We start from the raw sequence: 24,108 nt of genomic DNA on the forward strand, positions 1-24,108 counted from the left end.
TGTCTTCACCCAATATTTTGTTTATTTAATTTGGGACTCGGGTCATAAAGTGACAGTCAATTTTTACTTCCATTTTGCTAGTTTTGGAACTAGTTCTTTAACTTATTCTCTACTTATGCCAATAAAGAATTTTTTAAAGTCTCACTCAGTAAAATTAGTGTAAACGTTCACATATTTAATAGTACCTTTAAAATAAGCATTACTACATTTAAAATGGTTCCAAAATGAATCTATAAATGGTAATATAAATTAAAAAATACAAACTTAAAAGTAAATAAATTTAACATTAGCTATGGTATAAATAATGGTAAATGTATAGTGTACCTTTGCGTCATTAAAATGTCTTAAAAAAAGAGCATATTACCAGAACATTAGAAGCCATAGCCATGATTCTCAAATGTCAACAATCTATATTTGATATTTGTTTTGGCCACTGCATTCTTCAATGAATAAATTAATGCTATAATTTCCAGCATTAAGTCCCAAGTCTTATTTTTCAATAGATCTGTTCACATTCAGTGTTGAATACATGGCTCTTTTCAAATGAATAAAAGAAGTATGTTTATTTTAGAGATCCATTTTGCGCAGGCTCATTCGACTGAAGGAATCTCTGGGAAGAGAATGAAAGGATATAAGTAAACAATTTTTACATATTCCTTTAAAATATGCTTTATTTTTTTTTCTGTCAGAGTTATCTCAAAGGTTTGCTACCAAAAACTTATTACCTTTAAAGCCCCTCTGCCACCAAAGTTCTTACTAACTTTTAAGTTACTGAGTCGTATGTTCTGGCTTAGAGACTTCTCTGTTGATTAAAAGTATATTACAGTAGCCACTTTGCCAAGTCATTGATCACTTATTCATTTGTATAATAGCTGTATTAGATATTATGATAAGGAAATAATGGGAGAGATTTCAGGAAAAGATTTTTTTTGAGGTTATTAAAAGGCAAAAGGCTGATGTTTCTTAAAATATCCTGAGTCTGAAATCAGTCATTCTCAAACTTCTGGGTTTTAAGTCTTTTATATGTAAAAATTGAGGACCCTAGGAAGCTTTTAGAACTTTAAGAAAATTTTAAATTATTTTATGTTACTATAAATGACATTGTTGATTAAAAATAACTTGCAAGAAATTTTAGAAGAGTGGTACTCATTTAATGTCTGGCTTAATAGAAGGCCTAGATTCACTCATGTTTCTGCATTCAGTCTTAAAATATCAGTGCATGTGATCTCTGGAGAACCACTGTACTCTCAGAATGACAGGTAAGGCAAATAATATTTGGTATTAATATAAAATTAGTTTTGACTCTGGAACCTCTTGAAAGGGTTTAAAGGACCCCCTCCATCATGGATCCCAGCTCACACTTTGAGAACCACTATCTTAATGCTCCATAAGCCTACTGCAAAATAACATTCCAGATTTGGTAAATCGGCAGAGTTTTATTTTCTAAGTTCTAAAAATGTTAATGAAGAGAATAATATTCTTCAATACCTCTTAATGTATTTTTTTTTTTATCTTTAATTTCTTTTGCTTATCCTTCCTGTTACTTAGGTTAAGCTCTGAGGTTTACAGTCTCCTGGAGAGAAGAGGGCAGGTACAAAAAGTCATGTTCAGCTTTGAATCTCAAAGCTCGATTTTTTGGTTCCAGGGAAAGTAGCAGTATTAAAAGCTAGATAATTATTAATCAAGAAGAGTTTCTCCGAATTCCAAAAAATTGCCTGTAATTATTAAGAACTGAAGTGTGGAGGACTGATCATAGAGAAAGGCAAAATTCAGGATAATAGTCTGAGGGAAAGGGAAAGGAGCTGGAGAGATTTGAAGGACGTGAGACTAGCTAGCATTAGGAAAACTGCCTGACCTACGTCAGGGACCCAGCACCCTCATTCCAGGACCTCTGATCAGAGAGTAAAAGACTGGTGGGAGGGGCTTACAGGCAATAAGAAGGCAGAAATTTTAAAAGGACTGAAGGGGAAGCCAAAAGTAGAGGTGGCTAAGTGTTGCTTCCCACTGGGAATTTTAAGAAGAAACCACCTAGGATGTCTCATATCAGTATAGAATGGTGGAAGCAAAATATTTTGCCAGAAAAAGGATGTAAAACAGGCCCTCTGGTCTCCTTCTGTTTCTGTATATTGTAGCATAGATTCAGATAATCTATATGTTCCCTGTAGTGGACATGATGTACAACAGGCACTTGGTAGACATTTTTTGAATGAGTGTGATTTTTTTCAGAGGTCAAAGTACAAAAATATTAGATCACTGAAGGCCAAGGACTAATTCTCAGAAGATCAAATAGCCAGTTTAACTTTCTTTTGTAATATATTATACCACACATCTACATTCTATTTTTATACGAGCAATTTCAAAGGCCTCCCAATTAATCAGGTAAGTATAATTTAATGGCTTTACTGTTATTAATTCAAAGAAAAGGGTGGTAAAATATTGGTGCCACAAATATTCACTAGTTGTATATACATTTGGATTTCAAAATGCAAATAAAGTAGTTTACTTTTAGCAGTCATCATGCCCCATCCAGAATCCAGGTACTAAAAAGCAAAATACTAAGCACCATCCTTGGAATTTTACATGCTATTTAATTACCATGACAACCTCTTCAAGGTAAGAAATTTTACAGGGAAGAAACAAAAATTACATTAAATTACCTGCTCAAGTAGAACCAGGATCAGTTGTAGAAAATTCCAGGTTATTTCCATTTCTAATTTTATTTGTCACACTTAGAAAGTGGAAAAAAATGCTAAAGCCTCTTGATATTCAATGGGGTCACCTGTTTTAATACAAATCTAGACCCTACTGTATACTATTGATTATCAGGGCTGAGAGAAATAAATACCTGGCTCCTGACATATTTTAGTGAATCTCCCACAAAAATACGAGAAAGCGTGACAAAATTTTAAAAGGAATAGTTTTAGGAGGCCAGCCTTATGTGTTGGTATCCTGGTTAGTATGAGTACTTAACAAAACTTTATGATTCTTGAATTACAGAAATATCTGACTTTTATATTAAAGGCTGATTCTTGTATAGATGATAAAAGGAGTATATTGAACTTGTTAGGTTAAAGGAGACAATACCTGAAACCAGTAATAAAAGTTAAACTAATGCAGTGTTAAAACAAATAATTCAAGCAGATTTATTTTTTTTGAAGATATCAAAAATAAAAGGAAAAAAAGCATACCTGTGGCAGGTGACAGGTAATACTGCCTTGTATAACTGAGGGATCTTTCTGTTTATCAGAGGCTGTAGGGCCTCTTTAAGGCGATGATAGTTTCTCTCCAGTTCCCTTTGATACTCTTTTTGATCTGGTCCAATTAAGCTCTTATTTTTTCTTAAGGCATCCTCACACCTAGAAAAAACAGTGTGATATCAAATAATTTCTTCTAGCATAGTTTGAGAGCTTAGTAATACATATATAAATTTTCACTATAATGAAATAATTCATTTTCTCAGTCAAGTGTTAAATATCCTCTCTTGTATTAGGTTTAAAGTACAGAACAGATGATCAACTGAGAACCTTTAAAGTCTAACATTCACTTTCAGTTTTCATTTAATTGAAAATTATATATTTTTAATGTTAAATCTGAAGCCATTTTTTTCACACATTATCACGAAACTAAAAGTACTTTAAACATATAACCATACTCATTTATGAGGCACTGATGGCATCTGGCACAGTGGTTTGCCTATGTTCAAATAAATGTTTCTTACATGAATAGATCATGATAATCCTTTATCCAATTCTGGATGTTTAAGAAAAAAATATCTGAACTCTTGATAAATGAAAGGATGTTAAAAAATAATGAATATATATCACTACTTGCAGAATATAGCTGAAGTGGTACTCAGGAAAATGCATAACCTTAAATGCTTATATTTAAAAAGAAGGCGAATACTTAAGAGCTAAGTGACTTAAAAAGAACAGAATAAACTCAAAGTATAAGGAAGGAAATAAAATTTAACCCATTTCCCGTTTGCCCCAAGAATACTTGCGGACGGTGCTTGTGGCTGCAGCGTTTACCCTGAGATAACTTGCGGATTACAGTCCTAACCTGACCCCCAGTGTGCCATGAAATATCTCACTTTTATTATTGTAACGCTGCTCTAGTATATTGATAGTCTTTGAAAAGAAATGACATCAATCTATAGCATTCTCTGTTTAGTAGTGGTATTTCCAAATATAATAATTCTCGACCACCAAAAATGTCAAATCCTAGAAAATGTAGCATTCCTACACGTGTCGTTAAATTAATGCCAGTAGTGAGCTGCACTTTTTTTTAAAACAGGAAAACAGTTTAAAGTATGATAGCTTTATATCAATAACAGCAAAAGTTGATTCTTTGAAAAAACAAAAAATAGACTAAGCGTAGGCAAGATTAAATGAGAGAAGACCTAATATCCCCTACTAAAAATTTAAAATGGGACAGAAAGCCAAAAGAGCAGAAGTTATAAAAGCTCAGAGACTATTACATTCAATTTAATGGAAATAAATTTGCAATTACACTTTTCTAGATTAATATTATTTACGAAAACAGACTTAAAACATGAATAATCCTAAAAGATCAAATACATTGAATCAGTCGAATCATAAATCTATCCACGAAGAAAACACTAATATGTAAATTATACCTAACATTGTAAGGACAGAAAATCCCAATGCAGCACAGTTATTCTACAGCACAAAAACAAACAAACAAACAAACAAACAACCCTCCCCCCCCAAAAAAACCCCAACTATTCCATAGTATAGGGGAAAAAAAGAACTATTCCCAAGAAAAGTTTCCAACTCATTTTTCAAGGCTAGGATACTAAAATCTAACGGAGACTATAAGAATAAATTGTTTTGAAACTATTTTCGTGGGTGAGATTGAATTACAATTTATTCTAATATTCTGATAGGTGCAAAACTCCCAAATAAAATAATAGGAAATGGTTTTACCAAATATTACACACAAACACACATCCTATTTGATAACATTTTTAAATTTGTCACGATAAAAACTCTTAGCATAACTACAAATAGGTAGGAACTTCTTTAACCTAATTAAAAATATCTGCAAAAAACCTGAAGAAAACATTACACTCAATGATAAAAACATTTCCTTTTAGCTCAGGAACAAGAAAATGATGCCTTCGATCACTATCTTCATTCAATATAGTACCAGAGGTCCTAAACATCACTGTAAAAAAGATTTTACGGGTTAACTATTAGAATTAACGAGTGGGTTTGACATTATTGTCATGTAAAATATATAAAACTCAAGTGCATTTCTATATACTAGTAAACAAAATATAATTTAAAACAAGGCCTCTACAGAAAATTAATATTAAGAAAACACTTAAAAGATCTAAGTAAATAGAGAAATACACGGACTATTTTTCAATGTGAACAACTTTCATATATTTTCTCTTTTCAATAGTCCCTTAAGACTCTTATGTTATATTGTGGCATGGATAGTCTCAATTTGAAGATCTTTATGTAGGAAGCCTTGAATACCTTTTAGTAAAATCTTTGAAGCAGAGTCGCAATTTATTATGATGTCTGAAGAGTTTTGGGTCACTGGGTATTTCAGATAGGAAAACCTGGGCAACTTCCAAAGGCCCCTGTAAAATAAGAAAATAAGAAGTGTGTTTTGTCTTCGCTGAAATCACAGAGGTAGAATTTACGCAAATGTTTTTTCTTAGCACTGAGATGCTGCATTTAAGCTTAATGCATATGTCTACATCTATATTAAAACTCTTCAGAGACAGATTCTGGCAATATGTTTTTAGTTCTTCCTAATGTGAAATCTATATTCTTGCCAGCTGCAATTAAATTAACTTATTAGTTCATTTTCAAATAAGAGTAGGAGCTCAAAGATTGACTATTATATTCATTAATGGATTTTACCTTGTATTTTTTACATTCTTTAATTTAGCCTGGATATAAAAGTTGTTGGGCTACTGGCAATCAACTATCAATGCACCGATTATTAGACTTCATTTCCTGAAACATTTCCTCAGTATTCTAAATGTGTTCTTAACACCATAAATTAAAGACGATTATCTTTTATAAGTTACATTTTTTGGAAGTAAAACCTCCAAATCATGTAAGTTTTTAGGGGGTAAAAGTCTTTAAAGTGTTTACATCAGTTTAGGTAGGGCACTTTTTGGTTTGTTCCTTTAATCTAGAAAATAGGGTTAAGATGTATTACGTGAAATCTTGCATTTGAAGCCTGTCTGGATTCTCCCTTACCTTGGGAGTATTCCCTAATTATCAGCAAGGAGAAAATGAGGATGGCTTCTAATCTGCATATGACAAATTAACAGTAATATCTTGTATACATATATTATTAAAATTTTCAAAATGATTCCACATTACTTATTTTTTCCTCACAACTCACTGTGGAGATCTGGAGAAGATAGCACCAGGGAGTAGCTAAGAGAGCAGGCGTTTACATGCACAATTACATAGCTCTAAAAATGAACCTTCTTCTTTACAGCACATTCTTTCAGTACGAGCTTTTAAAGGAAAGGCTATTTTAAGTGAATCAATTCCTTCTTAATACAATGTTTAAGCATAGATAGGTAGAAAAACAGAAGGCAGTATAGAAGACACATGAAAACCTTAACAATTGAGATTATACAAATTTTTTGTTTTTCAGTTTGCCTTCATTTATATTTTCAGTGTCTTTTGCAACTTTTAGCATATATCTTTTTTCACTTGATTTAGTACTTATTTGTGATCTTTGTAAAATATAAAATCATACCAAATTCCATTTACAATTTAAATAGTACCAGCGAAAAGCACTAACTTGATTCACTGTTGTGCCTACAGATCCCTGGAGTACCATCTGAAGCATTTTGGGATCTGCAGGATCCTGATGTGTTGCAAATGCCAACTCCTGTGTCTTTTTCTGCATGTCTTCAATAGCAACTTCAATTGGTGTTAAGATGATCTGGGTGAAATAATATCTATTAGATCAGTGTACAAATAAAAACTATTTAATGAGCTTTATATACAATCAATTAAATTGTGAAAAGAAGAGACCAATTGTAAACTGTTATCCAACAATAATAAAATTCCAAACTTTGGATGCCCAAATTAAAAAAAAAACAAAAAACGATCTTTTAAAGCAAAAGCTAAGGATTAGCTAGTGACTTAAAAGAAATCTAAAGTTAATGTCTCAAAATTGGGTAAATTTCTAGTATGTTCCCATGTGCAGGCAGTACATAACGCTGTGTTCACATTATTCTCACATGGCTCCAACATATGTGTTTCACTAATTCTGTTACCCCATTTGTGAACTTACCTCCTCTTTGTGAGTGACATTGACCCTTGTTTTAATATAAGGAAAAGCATGAGAAGTAGTCAGAATGGTCTTCCGTTTGAACTGTTCATGAAGCTCACCATGGGCACGCCCATCTAAAGTGAAGGGTGTACAGTACATGAAACGGCGAAGATTGTAATTTTTGTCAAAATATGTGATTCTGTCTTTCATCTCATATGTGTCAAAGTATGGCTCCACATAAGTAATCTGAATATATGCCTGGGAAAAGAAAAAAGGTCCTTCATTTTCTCACTGTTAAATCACCATTCAGTCTTTCTCCAACAGAATCAGTCTCAAAGACTGATTTTGAGTCATTATAGTCTACTCCAGCTTACCTTGTTTGGATCTAATTTACACTTGTCTACAGGATTAGAATCCTTGATAACTTCAACAACATCCTCTCCAAATCTTTCTCCATAAAATCCCTACAATAAAGAAAAAGAAATCTTTTACATGAAGTTAACAGTATTAGAGAATAGAGAAGGCCTTTGAAAGAGACTCCTGAGCAAAATTAGGCCATTTAGTAAGTTCTTGTACAACTGTCAGTAATTACAAAGTAATAATTACTTAGGTTTGCAAAAATTATATTTAGCCTACAAATTAGCATGGTCTCAGACCATATTTATTCCTCATTATCCCTATCTAGTCATTTAAATAATATAAAATAGAAAAAAAATATTATCTTCAATAAAAAGACAGGATTCCACAAGAAGGCCTCAAAGCAGAGACAAAGGAAACAGTATTTTAGATGTAGAGGATCTTTTATTGAGTTTGATGTGGCCTGATTTCTTGCAGACGTGGGTCAATGAACAAGCATTCATTTTTATGAATGATTTAATGTAATGTTCCAGAATTTTCAAATAAAAGCACTGACCTGTTGAAGTACTGTTATAGGTTTAGATTTTGAACGAGTAACCCTGGGTCAAGAATGTAGTGACTTTTCCATGTGACACCAAGTAGCAAACATGGCCAATGAATGGAGCTATTTCAAAGGAAAAATTTCATCTGAATCTTTAAAGATGAAACCTCACTCTTCCCCAAAAGATAATTTTTATGATTAAGTTTGGGGAATCCTGTCTCAATATTTCCCAAGACTTACCTAGCCCCTTGAAAAACAAAAGTCACAGTTTAAGCCAATTTATGGAAGTTGAGCCCTAAAAAGACCAATCAGAATATAAAAGCTGAGAATTTTAAAACAAGCCTAGAGCAATGCTTCTCAAACTCTAATAGGAATACGAATCACCTGATGAATTGTTTAAAGCAGATTTTGATTCAGGTCTAAATAGAGCCTGAGATTCTATAATTTTTTTTTTTTAATTTTTATTTTTTATTTATGCCTACAGCACCTGGTCTTCCTAGGTGGTCTCCCATCCAAGTACTAACCAGGCCCAATCCTGCTTGGCTTCTGAGATCAGACATCGGGCTTGTTCAGGGTGGCATAGCTGTATATCATGGACTGTGGCTCCACCAGGGCGCGAACCCAGGGCCTTCTATATGTAAAGCAGATGTGCTAACCACTACACTATGGAACCACATCCTTGAGATTCTTTACTTCAAGTAATCTCCCAGGTGATGCCAATGCTTCTGGTCCCTAAACCACACTTTGAGTGACAAAAATAGAGAAAAGTTGGAAAGACTAACTATAGCAAAAAAAAAAAAAAAAAAAAAAATTGTTTAGCCTTATCATATGAAAAATAATCATTTATGGTGGAAATTAAGACTATCCAGAAGCACTAGAGCAAAAGTTTACAATTAGTATCCCTGCACCAATAAAAATATTTGTATGTGGAACGGTAACTAGGTTAAGGGATTCTTTGGTATGATTTCAAGCTTTTAAATTCTAAGGATATTTCACTGGGAATCAGTTAAACCAAAGTGATAAAGCTCTGAGTCAGAAATTTCTTGGGTTTCTAGTTCCATCATTAGTTACTGCTCAATTCCTTATGCCTTTTTCCACAAAATGTGTAAATACTATACATTTCTCCATAAATCACAGTAATTCTGAAGGGCATAGGGTTTCTAAAATATGTGAAAATAGAACCTCAAAAAAAAAAAAAAGCTAATATTATTTACTGTTGCCATAAAAGATTTGAAAGAGATTATTCAGTATTATTTTACTTCTCAAAAATCCTTATACTCTTAATGAGTAGTTTATTTAGTAGGATTTGGCTTATTAAATGATTAGATCTGGATCTGAAAGTCTATTCATCACCACGAATTAAAGATGACATTTTATGATTCACCACAGCATTCACCTCCAATCTGTGAGATATCTCTGCAAGTTTAGTTATTGCAGGCTCCTTGTAAACAAATTCCTGTTCATCCAAATCCCCGAACTTGGTTCCATAAAAACCAACACGAAAATAGGTGCCAAACATCCGCTTACCATCCTAGGTTTAGGAAAATAAAGAAACTTTAATATAAAGTCTTTTCATTTTTCACAGTATATATAGAAAATCTTAGAATATAATTCTTGAAACCATAAAAATTGTCTAAATTACAATATTTTATTATTTCTCAAATGAAGGTAAACACTAAGTAAATAATCTTTTTTCATTATTTCTAACAAATAACATGTCATTGGATTTTTACCAAGTGACTAAATTACATATGGTATATGTTTTTCAAGGTTTGTACCAAGTAACTACTTCACATTGGTCCATACAATTGAAATAAATTCACTTGTTTTCCTTATTGCAAGAAAAGATGTTTGGTATAACATGAACTGTATCTTAATTATCCTGAAATTAGAGCATACTAAATAAAGTTAAATTTAAAAACAATACTAACATTTTTAATTAGCATTAGCCTTTATATAATCTCTTTAGATATATTAAATGAGATCATACAAGTTAGGAGCCAAGTAGAGCACGTGGCAGAGAGAAGACAAACAGTTAAGGCTATCAATATTGGGAAGCACTAAAGCAAAAGTTTACAAGCAGCATCCTTGTGCCAATAAAATACTGACATGTGAAAGAATAACTAAATATGGAATAGAAAGGGAAAAATATAAGAATAAAATATAAAAAGAAGAAACAGTGGAGACGAGTTGGTTATTCTACAGTCCCAAATCATCCACTGCATACATTAACCACGCATTCATTTCAAGTATGAAGTATATTAAGGTCACTCTTACACAGTACATTTGAAAACAAATTACTTTAATAAAGATAAAATAGTTAAAAACTTCTATGCAATTCTTTCACTTTAGATACAAAAATATTTCAGAAGGACTTAGTGGTGGCTTCCTACATACACAGACATGCATTAAGTATTTAAATACCACTAAATTCTCTTTAAGCTTAATCTGTCTTCTACTTATTTTTCCTATATTGAGTTCTTATTGAAAAGGCAAAAGGGCATGTAAAATAAATCATAAATTTCACAGACAAGTAAGCAAAATGGGAAATGCTGATTCTTAATTTACTGGTTTTATAATACAAACAACAAAATACTGTGACTAAAAATATCCCCATATTTTTATCCAGAAGAAATAAAGTTCCTTTTTAAAAAATGTCTCTGGAGCTAAAGAAACTTGAGATTTCTAATTAAAATTTTTTCACAAGTTATTTTATTTGAAAATTTAACAGACGTAAAAATTAACTGATCTCTGTAACAAAGGAAATATTTCAAGAGAGAGTAAATGAATTAAATCAAAATTATAGTTAAAATCATCGATATGACAATGGAACAATATAATATTAGCAAATTTTGACATAATCAAGGAATTAAAGCACTTTGTAGAAAATAAAGATATTTGAAAAAAATTAATTTGTGATTATTTTTCCAAAATATCATATACATACATACATATATACTCCTCTTTTTAAGAACACAGATATTAAAATATTGTTATTCTGGCTGTACTCCTCTCAGAGGTTTCCAATTTAAAACACTATTCCAAACCTTCAATATTGTGGCCTTTTAAATATTTGAAGACAGCTATTAGGATGTTTCCTTTAGCTAAACTTTCCAGTTCTCAATCATCTTCATTACGACGGTAATTACTATTCAGTTTGCATTTTAAATGTGGTATTTCAGAAATAGACATCATACTGCTGATGTGATCTGATCAGTGCCCTCACTGCCTCTTTGGATCTGGACTTGGATTTTATTAATGCAGCTTAAAACTGAACTGCTAAGCAGTCATTTAAAGCTCTTTATTTACTTTCTCACACTAACGTTCAGTTCAAGGAAAAAAAAACTGAGTGCTTATGATGTGTTAGGCACTCTTCATGAGTAATAGAAAAATTAAAATAAGATTTGGCTCGAGAGTAAAAAATGTATTCAAACAATTGCAATACAAAGGGTCATGTGCTATGATTAAAAAGTGATACCATTTTTAATTATATTTAACCCTGTTATAGTATATTATATTAACCCTGTTGGAACCAGGTCACAAAAGAGGTGGCATACAGACTCAGGAAATGAACAGTGGACGTGGGAGGAAAGGAAAGGACATTGCAGTACAGAAAGAGAAAGGGAAACGAAAGGAGGATCCGAAGTTATGAAACAGAATGTATGTTAGGGATACTATTCACCCAATCAAATATTTGAGTGCTTACTATGTGTCAGCATACTGTTCTAGATATTTGTGAGAAATTGTGAACAAGACAGAGGAAGTGGTCAGGATAGGTCTCATCAAGGTGACATCTAAGCAAAGATGTGAAGGAGATGTGAGAGTTATTCATGTGGATCTTTGGAGAAAGTACATTCCAGGCAGAGAGAAGAGCTGGGTCTCAGGGCAGGAGCATCTCCAGTGTTTGGATAATATGAAGGTGGCCAGTGTGGCTAAAGAAAGTAAGTGAGAAAATGGAGGCGATGAGATCAAAGAGGTAACTATATGGAGTTACTAGAATTGAAAATGAATGTGTGTGTACGAAGGTGGAGGAAGGAGCAGCAGAGGAAAATTAAGAGTCTGAGTAAATTCTTTTTCAACTTAAGAGTTCTCTAATGTCAAATCAGTGACCCTCTCAGGTTCATGAAAGCAAAATAACATAGCTCCATCTTCAGGAAAAACATCATCTTATTTCTTCCTCAGAGTTTTGGACCACAAGATATTTGTTTTTCCTTGGAATATCTTTTAAAACTCATTTCCTATCATCTAGCTTTTGTTTTCTAACATTGCTTTCTCTTACTGTTATGAACTCTTTTCGAACTTCCCATTATTCCCATATTTTAACTTGTTCTTCCTTAGCGGTTCTACTTATTAAGTCCACAATTGTATGGGTGATGAAACTATGTCCTAGACAAAGAAATCCACCTACTCATCTATCCATGTCTCTAATGGCTGAAATCTCTTATGACAAATATATCTTAAATCTGTTCCAGTTCTTTTTATCTGTATTATCTGTTATATATTTCCACAATGACACCACTTTTATAACTTCTTTTATCTTCACTCAATTATTTTCCACTATGCTTCCTTCAGGTTAACTGATTTGCATGTAGGCATACCAGTATTCCACATACTGGTAATTCTCTTCCTTTCTATTAGATCTATTCTCTTAAAGAACACATATACTTTTATTAGTTTATTTAGTCACAGATCTCAATATGGGGACAGATATTATTAACCAAATTGTATTAAGATTTTTAGATAACAGTAATAACAATAATAATCTCCAACATTTTTTTGAGTACTTAATATGTGCCAGACACTAGCTCTCCACTTTACATGCATTATATCAATCTCATCACAACTCTGAGCTAGGTGCCATTATTTTCCCCCTTACTGCATACATGAAGAAAAGTAACTTGCCCAAGGTCACAGTGTGTGAACCATACTGTGGTGGACCTGGGAGTTAAACCCCAATATATTTGATACCTTAGTCTAAGTTCTTAATCAAGCTATATAATCCTCATTATACTCTATATACTGGTATACAAACACTAGGACATAAGTATATATATACCAACTTCCACTTCTCTGATGTTTTCCTTGAGAATTTTTGAGATGTTCCTTGATTAACTGCTTGGTACTTCCTTCTCTGTTTTGTCTTCCACTATATTATAACACTGTCCTTTACTGTGAATACAAATCGTCTACTTCTGAATACAAATTGATCACTATTTGGTAAATTGATAAATGTATCTTTTTAAAATGAAATATACACACACAAAATTAGATGATTATACAAATTTTCATACAGATATTCAACATGTCCCTTTTTTTCTAAACATACTTTAAAATGCAATCACAAGAAATGATTAAAGCATACTTTATCTCCTATTATTTAAAAAAAATGGACTTGGGAAAATAAAGGTGAACACTAAACAGCCATTAAGGTACTGAAACAGACACAAGAGATGAATAGCCACTAAGATTCATGAAGGGCTCATGATTTGTTACTTTGCATAGTTAATACTTTACCAAATTGCTAAGTACCAACTTTTAGAGTTATCTTTTACATACACACACAAACGCACACACGCATCCCCAAAAAGCTTTGCCAACATAAATAATTTGTGCCAAATTAAGGAGCATAATGAAAAATATAACTATGGTTAATATATAAGCACAGAAGGCTTTTCCTGTAAGTCAAAGAGTGATGATTTATCAATTCAAAGAGTCTTTCTACAATGTTTAAATTATCATTCTTGAATTTCAATCCAGGGAGAGTTCTTTGAGAATATAAGGAAATTAGCTAGGAAACATAGTTTTTAGAAAAAATGAAATTACTGAAGTTTTCTGAGTCAAAAAGAAAAATATTCACAAGATAGGAACTTACCACAATAGACAATAGTAAAAGTAGGGAGTAGGGTCAGCAACCAGGGGCAAGAGAGAAGAGAAAACAGAAAGCATTTTAATTAGGGAAATTTCAAAACAAATAAGCAGCAAATGGTAGCAAACACATTTTTAAAATGCAAGCATCCACTTAAGTTTTACAAGGAAAAGGCAAAAAATAAGCGTGCAACAATTTTAGAAGCTACAAAGCTAAAGGCCCAGTGAAAAGTAGTGACAAGAATATAAACAAGAAAATAAAGCCTGTGCAACTTTTACCATGCAATAAACATGATGACAGAATGATATTAATGTCATAACCAGTGAAAATTATACCTTTCAGGGGTCGATTTAGCATCAAGCAGACTAGTAATAAACTGCTCAGAGGTTTCAATACATCTTCTTTTATGCCTACTTTTCAGCTAATTCCATTTCATGTTAGGAAATTCATAAGGAACTTTATCACTCACAGATAACCATGGCAAGTCTCTTTATATATGTCTTAATTGAGCCACAGATGAGGGATTCTATACTAAATATTAATAAGGTCATACACATGTAATCTGGAGAATTAAGGTACATGTAAAAGCACAAAAGCAAAAGGAGGGAACCAATTCAGAAATGAAAGAAAATGGAGCAGTAACATTTATTCTTAAGATTTTCTATTTGGGTCACAAAACCAAACAGAGAAAGTCTAAACCACTTAGTCAACATAAACCTGATTACCAAGTGAAAGGCAAAGCATACAATTTAAAAAATACACCTAGCTTTAAATAAATCTGATTTATTAATACCTTGCTTTACCTCATCAAAATAAATTCGGGTACATTTTATATAATTGCTTCCTTTACAGAGAAATTTAAAACAATGGCAATCAATTTCTTCCTGGAATTTTTCAGGTAAGATTTGTTTTTTTATATAACTTTTTGTAAGCCCAACAACTTAGAACAGAAAAGGAAGCACTCGTAGTCTTCATTAAACATCAATTATCAAGCACTATCAGAATGAGGTCAAATTAAATTTAAGGTTCTCTCAACCTCTTTATCCATACCCAGAATAAAATTTAGATGACAAAAGTGAATTTCTTTCCTCAGTAGGGCTTATACTCAAAGTGAAGTGACTCAAGATCAAATTAACACATTCTTTCATCAATTCTAAGATGCACATTTTTTCCCCCGCATTTTAATATCTTTGCAGTTGGCATCTTTCCACTGATAGGATGTTGTAGTTTAATACACAGGTTTCTTTTTTCTTTCTTAAAGGCATGTAAAATAATGGGATGTCTTACAATTGATGGCATCTTAGATCAGATGAAATACAGTATTTTCTATTTACACCTCTGAGCAATAACACATAAATCGACCTCTGTAAAATGAGGTGAAACAATATGGTTAAAAAGAAATCTGTGTGTAACAGTCAATGAAAGAAAATGCTTCAAATGATAAAAACAAACTAAAGTGATGACAAAGTGGATCATTTACCAAAGAATCTCATTAGTGTAATATGTGGATTTCCATGCACTGCCTACAACCTCTTAATAATAAAAATTTTAAAATAGCTTACGGTACTTTAACAAATTTCTTTGGTTAATGAATTCAGTTGACAGCAGATAGCAACAGAATGCCCACAGCTAGCACATGTGGGCAAAGCATTGGCATAAGAAATCTGATCAAATCAATCTATTAGTGTCTTTAACTAACTAAAACATTACCTACCTCCCAGCCAGTACTCTGTATAATAAAAAGTAAAAAAGGGCAAGTCATAAAAAAAACTGTTTAAAAAAAACAAAAAAAAAGGCCAAAGGAAGTTTAGTAGTGTAAAGGTACCATATACCATAAATCCTTCTCCATGAATAGAAGACACTAAGATATTTTAAAATACCATATTTTTTTCACTTAAGACTGCAGATAATTTTATAAACTGCTTATTCAAAATCTAGTAGCTAAAATTTCACCTTTTAAAACTTTAAATATGAAAGTACAAATTTTGGAGAAAGAAAAGCAACTGCTTTTTCCTATTTGGTGTCTAAATTAGATTTCTAAATAAACTGAGCTACCAAGGGTAAATTGGGATAGAAATTGCCACTTTGCTCAATTGTCTTTATATAAATGGATGTTAAGTTTCTTGGAATCTACTAGCTCTAGATGTTCCAGACCTGACATGTATAATTTGCAATTTACAGCTCTAGAAGCTGGGATGAGATTCTTTTGACAGTATACGTATAACTGATTGTAAAAAAGACCCACTTGTTATGATTATGAATCCTAGTAAATCTTTGCAACTTCAATATTTTAGTAGCTGACAATAAAATTCTGGCTTAACAGTACAGCAGCCCTATTTTAAAACTGTTAAAGAGTTTTCAGATTATATCAATTCATCTAGAACAGCTTAGTCCATGGCAAGAAAGAGGAGGTCAAGCCCATGGACAATGAAGTAGGACTAGTATTGAATACAAAAGTGGATTTTCAATACTCCACTTCCTTTTTAGATGATGGCAGTAGCAGATAATAGCACAGGTAGTACAGGAAAGGGAACAGAAAAGTGGAGAAGAAAAAGGCTCAACAGGATGTTTCAGAGAATTTCAATGGAGCCAAGAATTTAGTTTCAAGGATATCAGTTGGTAGTAGTCTACTTCATTTGTAAACTAAGTTTATTTTGATTTTAATTTTGGTGATAATATGTGGATCCCATGAACTATAAACCAGTACTGAAGTCATACTATATTATAATCGAATAAACATAAGACAATTTTATTCATTATTTTCATATTAGAAATATGTCAAAGGATTAGTGAATAGTAACATCTAGGAAAAACAATTAAGTCTAGTTGAAATCACTAAATATATTAGGAGTTTATTAAACTTTCGTATTGTTTAATTAAAAATTAATTTGAATAAAAAACTTTTTTGGCAGCAAAGGAATAGAACTCAATTTAAAAATCAGATTTATAATTATAACTGATACTGTATAACAGAAAATAACTCACAATTTAAAAAATTTTGGCAGTTAGTAATAATTCAAAAAAGTGAAGGAAAAAAAGAAAAGCTATGTGGGAAGTTTAAGATAATCATAATCTACTTTAGGTAAATTCATTTTTTGTTAATGAGCCTAGCGTTGGCCCTGAACCATCGTTTTGACACTATTCATTTGTAACCTGATTAAAATAGTCATTTCATGGGATCTGGTTTGACATAGGTACAAAGCAACGCTAATGCTTTCAGACAATTTTCTTTGCTTATACTGAAGTTAGAAATTGCAATCGTTACCTGATGAACAATTTTGCTGAACGCTTCTTGAAGTTTACCATGAATCGTGGACAGTTTCTTTGCATCTCGATTAGCTTCATGAATAGGAATAAGTACTTTGTAAACCTCATTAACTGCTTCATACATACCAGCCTATAAGAATAATGTTATAAGATATTGCTTTCTTTTACATAAATAAGAAAGTAAATATTTACAATTTATGAATTCACAATATTTCTACTAAGACAATACCACTGATGCATTTCTAACAGGATATAAAAATAAAAGGTACTAATTTTTAATTATACTAAAGCTTAATAAATAAATTTTGCACAATTATTGTTTCCTCTAGATGGATGGAATTACATGTATGTATGTATGTGCATTTAACATACAAACATGCATAATGCATACTTTTATTCTATATAATTTAAATTGGACACTCTGCTTCTGTCTACCCAATAATTACTTCATTAAGGTAAATGTGTGCGTGTATTTATATATGCATATAAACTTCAGCAGAAACTAATTCTGAGCAGAGGAATAAGAGAAGTCCAATTATTACACTGGTCACGGATACACAAGATATCAGACAACCTGTGGCTGCCTAGATAACTAAAATTACTTACTTTTTCAAAACATTAAATTGGCACAGAAAATCTTATCAGAAATCTTCTCATCTTTAACAAAACATGAGAAGGCTCTGAGCCACCAGATTTTATTCTACTAGCTGCTAATTGGCCAGGGGTTGGCCAAGGGTTGCTCTGGTTATACTTAGCATAAAAGACGAAATGTGTTTATACTGCTATTCTATTCTCTCATCCTTATTAATCATAGTTTGGTGGTTGTAGTGAGGGAAGAGAGAGATATTTTCCAACAGCCACTGAGTTCCCACTGCCTCACAAATCAGCAAACATATTTTCTCAAGGAAATATACATATAGTTCTTATATTTTCTAGTTAGTTCACAGGAGCTTATTAAGCACTCAGGTAGTTGTAATAGTGAGATATATTTAGTGTAACTAAAATGCTCCAGTAATTATTTTATTAAGATTAAGAAGACTAATTGAAAAAGGATGAAATTCATAATTACATGCTATCGCAAAAGAAATTCTAATATAGGCCACCATACCACAATATAAATTCACCACTGTGAATTATTAAAATTACAAACACACACATATAAACACACAGAATGTATATTTATTAAAATATTCCATTAACAGCAAAAAAACTTTTCCCCTGCTACTTCAGATCACTTAAATTGAAACTCAATTTGCAGAGATCCAGGTAAAGAAATCAGGGCGTTTGAGGTCCTCAAAGATAAGAAATTTTAACATGATTCAATGCTTAACATTCTTAGTCTCAGAATCATTATATTTAAATGAGTTGATTTTAAGTGCCAATAATGATGAAGAGGATAATATTGCCAAACATACTAGTACTTACTTACCTGGAGCCAGAAAGTATGATAAACACTTTACATACATTATTATCGCATTTAATTTTGACAACATTCCTATGAAGTAGGTACTATTATTAGATGCATTTAATGGATTAAAAAAGGGGGACACTGATAGGTTGAATAATTTGCACCTGAAGTGATTTAACGACTAAGGTAGCAGAGCCAGGATTAAGGTAGCAGAGCCAGGATTTGAATTCTGGCTGTATGACTTCTAAATCTATATCCTTAACCAACAGATTGCAGGGTAGGGTTAAGGCCAGGAAAAGAAATAACCAATTCCTAAAAGTAGTTCAGTGGGGAAGGAGGACAGCATTACATATTACCTCAAGCTTCCTTCTTATGCTGACATGAACCTCACTGTCTTCTAAACCTTGATGCTGGGACACCGAACAATCAGCAGAAATAAATGTCACAGAAAGTAGGTGACTCTATCACCATGGTTCAAGAAAGTAAGCAGGGATCTGACTGGCTATCTTTCCCTTCTCCAATAAACATCCTATCTCAGATCCACATGACTGCTTCAATTTTTCACACATTGATGGAGAGGGACAAGGACTGGTTATAGCATAGCAGGGCAGGTCAGACAAGGAATCCAGGTTGTGGTTCATGAAGCTCCTGATAAGTAAGCTCCTGGCCCCTAACACCTACCTAATAGGGCTCACTAGGTAACCAATGGGATGAGTTGCCATAACCTTCCTGAACCAGGGCAATAGCCAACACACTCAAAAGAAGATTCTTCTTTTCATTCAACAGACAAGTTCTGTATCTAGAGCCACATCAGTCTTCTCAAACAGGAACTTAAATCATCCAGATGCTTTTTATTTTGTTTTGTTTTTAATAAAATTTTAACATTTTAGAAATGTTTGGTGGTAAAAGTTTTGTAAACCAATAAAAAATCTGTTGTAGATTAAGAGTTGGTTCACAAAAAAGCACTACAGGAAGTGACAGATTATTAAGACAAAAAGGAGTAAGCAATGATGAATCTAGAAAGAAAATTTGTTCCTATATAGTTCTTAAGGTACTTAGAGAAAATGATCATAAAGAAAAAGTAGGTTCATAGACAGAGAAAATAATATACATATCACTAATAATTCAGAAGTATGTAACTGTGGAAAGAGAATGAACAAGAGTCATCTACCATAGAGAAAGAAGCAGCAGCTTGTTCCAGTAATCCCACAAGTCCTGACTCAGTAAAGTACTTTCCAGAGCAGATACCTTCTTCATCTGGAGATACCACGTCATCTGAGACTGCAGACTCTTCTAAAACATTAGATGAAATATTCTAGGGGGAAAAATTGAAAAGGTTTATAAAATGGAATTAATTTCTTAGCATGAGAGATGTATATGAAGAAGTAATTGGAAACGAAATATAATTATCAGCTTAAGTTAAAAAAAAAGGGTAGTCAATGCACAGACAAAAGACAAATCTAAAACTTTTTGTATTTTGAAGATGAAAATAAAACACCATTGCTAGATAACTTTTCCATTAATAAAAGGTTGTAAGAAAAAAAATCTTTTCGAATTTTGGGCTAAAGAAAACAGTGATGACATAGGACAAAAATGGTCTCTTTGACTTGTCTAACATACACTAAGTTAATGAAAAAACAGGTATAATAAAAGCCCTTTTATCCCATGAGATTGGGATGAGTCATTACCTCTAACTAAAGAAATGATACATACAAACCTTAACTATTTTATTTTAACCTAAACATTTTTGGTCGTTATAAATTCATTTGTCAATTTTTTGAAGTAGGTCTAAGGCCTTTTCTTTTTGTGTGGGTCTCCAGATCACAGTTCCACATAATCTCTCTTGACTAAATACCCACCCACAACACGACTATCATTTAAGATTTCTAGTTTTTGTTTCTTTAAAGTAGAGTAAAATTTGAACTTAGAAAGATTATCAACTTAGGCTACATTTCTAAGAGCTTTTCCTACAATCTTTTGTCATTGTCTGGACCATATTAATTAAACAGTAATCATTTGGGAGACTCACTTTTATCAAGTCTTTTCAAATCATATGACTTAGTTTTCTGAGAAACAACAACTCACTTTCTTTTTGCATTCAGATCTCATTAGAGGACATAATATTTAATGAAATTTTGACATTTCCCATACCTGGCATTAACAGTTTTTGAAGAAAAGCAAAGCATGATTGACTCAAGGTAAGAAAAGAAGTCAACTAGTGACTTAGAGGTATATAACCCTACAGTAAACTATCATCTCTGAGTCATGGTATTGGCATATTTTATACAGGGAATTGAGAATGTTGGATTATTTGGTGTGTTAAATAAAGGCCAATTAAGAGTCTCTAATGAAGTCTAATTCTCAATATTTTGAGTCCACAGTACTATAAACAGAATAAATTTACATACCACCGATAATTCAGAAGAAAATGTGGAAAGAGAATTAACAAGAAGTACTCTTTCAGAATGTATTGATGACAGTGATAGTGAAATGTTAATTACTCTTATGAAGCACACCTCCAGTCTCTATGCTTTCCTTACAAGATGAATCTAAACACCAGTGAGAAAAGTTAAAACCAAAAAGGACATACCTTGATTTAATGAAAATCTGGCAGATTCCTACCTGAAACGTTACACATCCCACAGGAAGATACTTCCGGTCCTCCAGCATGCTCAAATATTCAGCAACGAGTGCTGCCGAGTGGACCAGGCATTGCGCAGCTTCGGCGTGGTTGCTGCGTTCGGAGTGTTTGCCAGCCATGTTCTGCAGCCAGGTCAGCCGCAGGTCTGGAGAGGTCTGGTAGCCCTTGGCAATTCTAATTAGAACAGAAATTCTTCTCATTTAGCATTTACTTCCCAAACTGAAAGGGAGTTTAGACTGCTTGTTCAGGGTTTATCTACAAAAATTTCTGTAATCTAACAAAACCTGTTAAAACAAGTTTTTGAGTGGTATGAAGATGTCTTCGAGTATGTGTAGAGAAATAGCTGTGGGGCCATGGAATGGGTAATATTAGTTTTCTTGGAGGGGAGGGGTAACTAAAAAAAGACATGCCATATTAAAATCTGACCATTAAGAAAATAATTGGTAAGGTAAAAACTATGAGAATTTGTGTGTTTGGTATGGGAACATAAATAAGTTTTACATTCAAGAAAAAAGGGAAGATTTATAAAAGATGGTATCATCTTTATTTTATATAAAATATTTTATATGTGCCTTTAAAAAACTCTAGAACTGTGAAGAGAGGGTTACATGGCAAGGAAAAAGTTTCAAATTTTACTTACACCTTTCAATATACAATAGGAATTTAAAAATTCTCAAAATGTGCTCCTAAAAAATATTATCCTGCAGGCATAACTATATTTAAAGTCAGGAAAATTAATATTATGATAAAACAATACACTATATTTTCTTCCTAAAGGACTGATTTTTACATTTAAAATATGGGTCTTGAGCCTTCCTATGAAGATGTCTAGGGCCCAGAATGCCAAGGAATTAAATGTATTATGGTTATTTTAAAATTTTTTCTTCTTTCTGATAACCAAAAAATATACTGAACAACTATGCATAGTTCTTAAAAGAAGTGGCATGGGGATCTGAAAAGGCAGGCTTAAAAAAGTGCATTTTGGCTTGTCAATCAACCATTAAAAGATGACTTAATATTTGCATGTTTATCTTTTAATCCAATGTTTTCTGTGTCTTACTAACTTAACTCCATTATACAAGGTATAAGTGAATCAAACAAATGCTACCTGTACATTAGATCAATCAACATTTCCGGATCCTCCTGGTGTTCCTTCATTTTAACAGTATCAGAAAGGATCATATGGAGATTGAAAACCAAATCTTGGACCTGCAGCAGAGAATTATATGAAAAACATTCTTCAATTGCCATTCATTCACAATCACTAAATATTTTGGAAGATATTTCAGATGAGCATCTGAACAAATAATTTCAAAACAAATGATATTGACAGAGTTCTGAAAAGTATGAATATGCTGGAGTATGGTGGATTAAGGGTAGTAAACTTTATACAAATTCCTCAGCAGACTGTTTTTTTCAGGTCTCTCATCTGGAAATAAGAACTAAAAGCAGAAATAAAATATAGGGATATAGTGGATATAAGAAAAGAACACAAGGAAATTCTCTCCTATGTTTCTGATTTTCCCAAAAGGTAATTTGTAGAAACAAATTTTTAACAAAGTTACTCTTGCAATAAGTGGGAATAACGTTTTATCATACAGGTTTTTGTTTGTCTAGACTGCCTAAGTCTACTTGTTCTTTTTGTTATAAATTCACAGAATTAAACACTTTTAATTAAATGTTCCAAGAAGGAAGGGTGGCTTATTGAGACAAAAAAATTCAGCCCAATCTATGGTGTATGATATGTTGGATTAAAAGAAAAACAAGATTCCTCCAATAAAAAACAAAGTCTGATTTAACAATTGGAAAGTGCCTATTTACAATCCTATTTCAATTAATGATCTAGAAAGCAGCATTTCTGACCTGATCAGGAAAGGTTGTTTCCCTCAATTCCAGATCTTCTTCAGCATATGTCAATATAGTCTTTAGAGACCGTCTTAAGAATTCTTCATTAAAATTCTGAGATGTGCCCACCAAGGAAGATAGTGACATGGTTACTTGCATTTTCACCCTGGCAAAGTTCTGTAACAGAGAAATTGTCATGTCAGCATTTAATAACAGAAAGCTTAAAGAAAAAGTATTTTTTTTACTTGCTAAAGGAAAGTTTAGTGAAAAAATACCACTCTAAGCAAAATTGTTTGTAAAAAGTAATGAAATAAGCATGTTGAAATCTTATTTTAAAAAGGACATAAAACAGAATCTTGCTGTGAACAATATGCTATAAAACAGGGTTAAAAAAAAAAAAAGCCATGTGTCACAATCGAACTAGAAGTTGTGCATAAGACTTTTCATTGACCTATTAGAAGGTATATGTTATTAATAATAACACCATTTTTATAGATGAGGTTATAAAGCTTGACCGACATCACAAAATTCATAAGTGATAGATGCAGTCTTTAAACTCCAGCCCATTTTATGAGGTCCTAATTAACAGACATCATGCATAAATAATTTAGAGGTAGAATCTTTGGGGATGCCTATAAGAGTTTACATTTTCCCTTTTTTAGTGTAAATTCATTTTTGTTCCGCCATTCACCACTAAGAAACCACTAAGGTTATCGGTAATAACATAGTAACTGCCAAACCCAAGATTTTTGGGAGGTCAGTACTCTACTTGACATCTCTGCATATTTAAATGTATGAATTACTTTTCCTTGAAAACTTCCTGCCTTATCTTCAGGGGTACCACTTTATCCTAATTTTCCTACTTTTTTTAGCCACTCCTTTTCTGTCTCCTTTATTCCTTAAAT

At 32.4% G+C, this 24,108-nt stretch overlaps 1 protein-coding gene across 8 annotated transcripts in view; it reads right to left on the reverse strand.

The window, feature by feature from the left end:
* The window catches only part of DOCK7 (dedicator of cytokinesis 7), a 154,703-nt gene continuing 130,595 nt past the window's right edge, over nt 1–24,108 (reverse strand). For 3 of the 8 annotated variants that reach the window (XM_036234672.1, XM_036234665.1, XM_036234651.1), the window contains 13 exons: nt 23,222–23,380; nt 22,467–22,567; nt 21,340–21,532; nt 19,889–20,032; nt 17,308–17,439; nt 15,757–15,771; nt 9,573–9,698; nt 7,653–7,742; nt 7,300–7,536; nt 6,802–6,945; nt 5,505–5,611; nt 3,189–3,356; nt 5–610 (listed from right to left, as the gene is read on the reverse strand). In XM_036234672.1, the coding sequence (XP_036090565.1) occupies nt 568–610; nt 3,189–3,356; nt 5,505–5,611; nt 6,802–6,945; nt 7,300–7,536; nt 7,653–7,742; nt 9,573–9,698; nt 15,757–15,771; nt 17,308–17,439; nt 19,889–20,032; nt 21,340–21,532; nt 22,467–22,567; nt 23,222–23,380 (1,659 nt within the window). In that variant the 3' untranslated portion in view covers nt 5–567. Of the gene's footprint in view, nt 611–3,188; nt 3,357–5,504; nt 5,612–6,801; nt 6,946–7,299; nt 7,537–7,652; nt 7,743–9,572; nt 9,708–15,756; nt 15,772–17,307; nt 17,440–19,888; nt 20,033–21,339; nt 21,533–22,466; nt 22,568–23,221; nt 23,381–24,108 lie in introns of all 8 variants that reach the window. The other 5 variants (XM_036234678.1, XM_036234654.1, XM_036234668.1 and 2 more) reach the window with 3 other exon arrangements.

The sequence above is a fragment of the Rousettus aegyptiacus genome, unplaced genomic scaffold (genome assembly GCF_014176215.1).
Source record: "Rousettus aegyptiacus isolate mRouAeg1 unplaced genomic scaffold, mRouAeg1.p scaffold_m13_p_1, whole genome shotgun sequence".
Classification (NCBI taxonomy): Eukaryota; Metazoa; Chordata; class Mammalia; order Chiroptera; family Pteropodidae; genus Rousettus; species Rousettus aegyptiacus.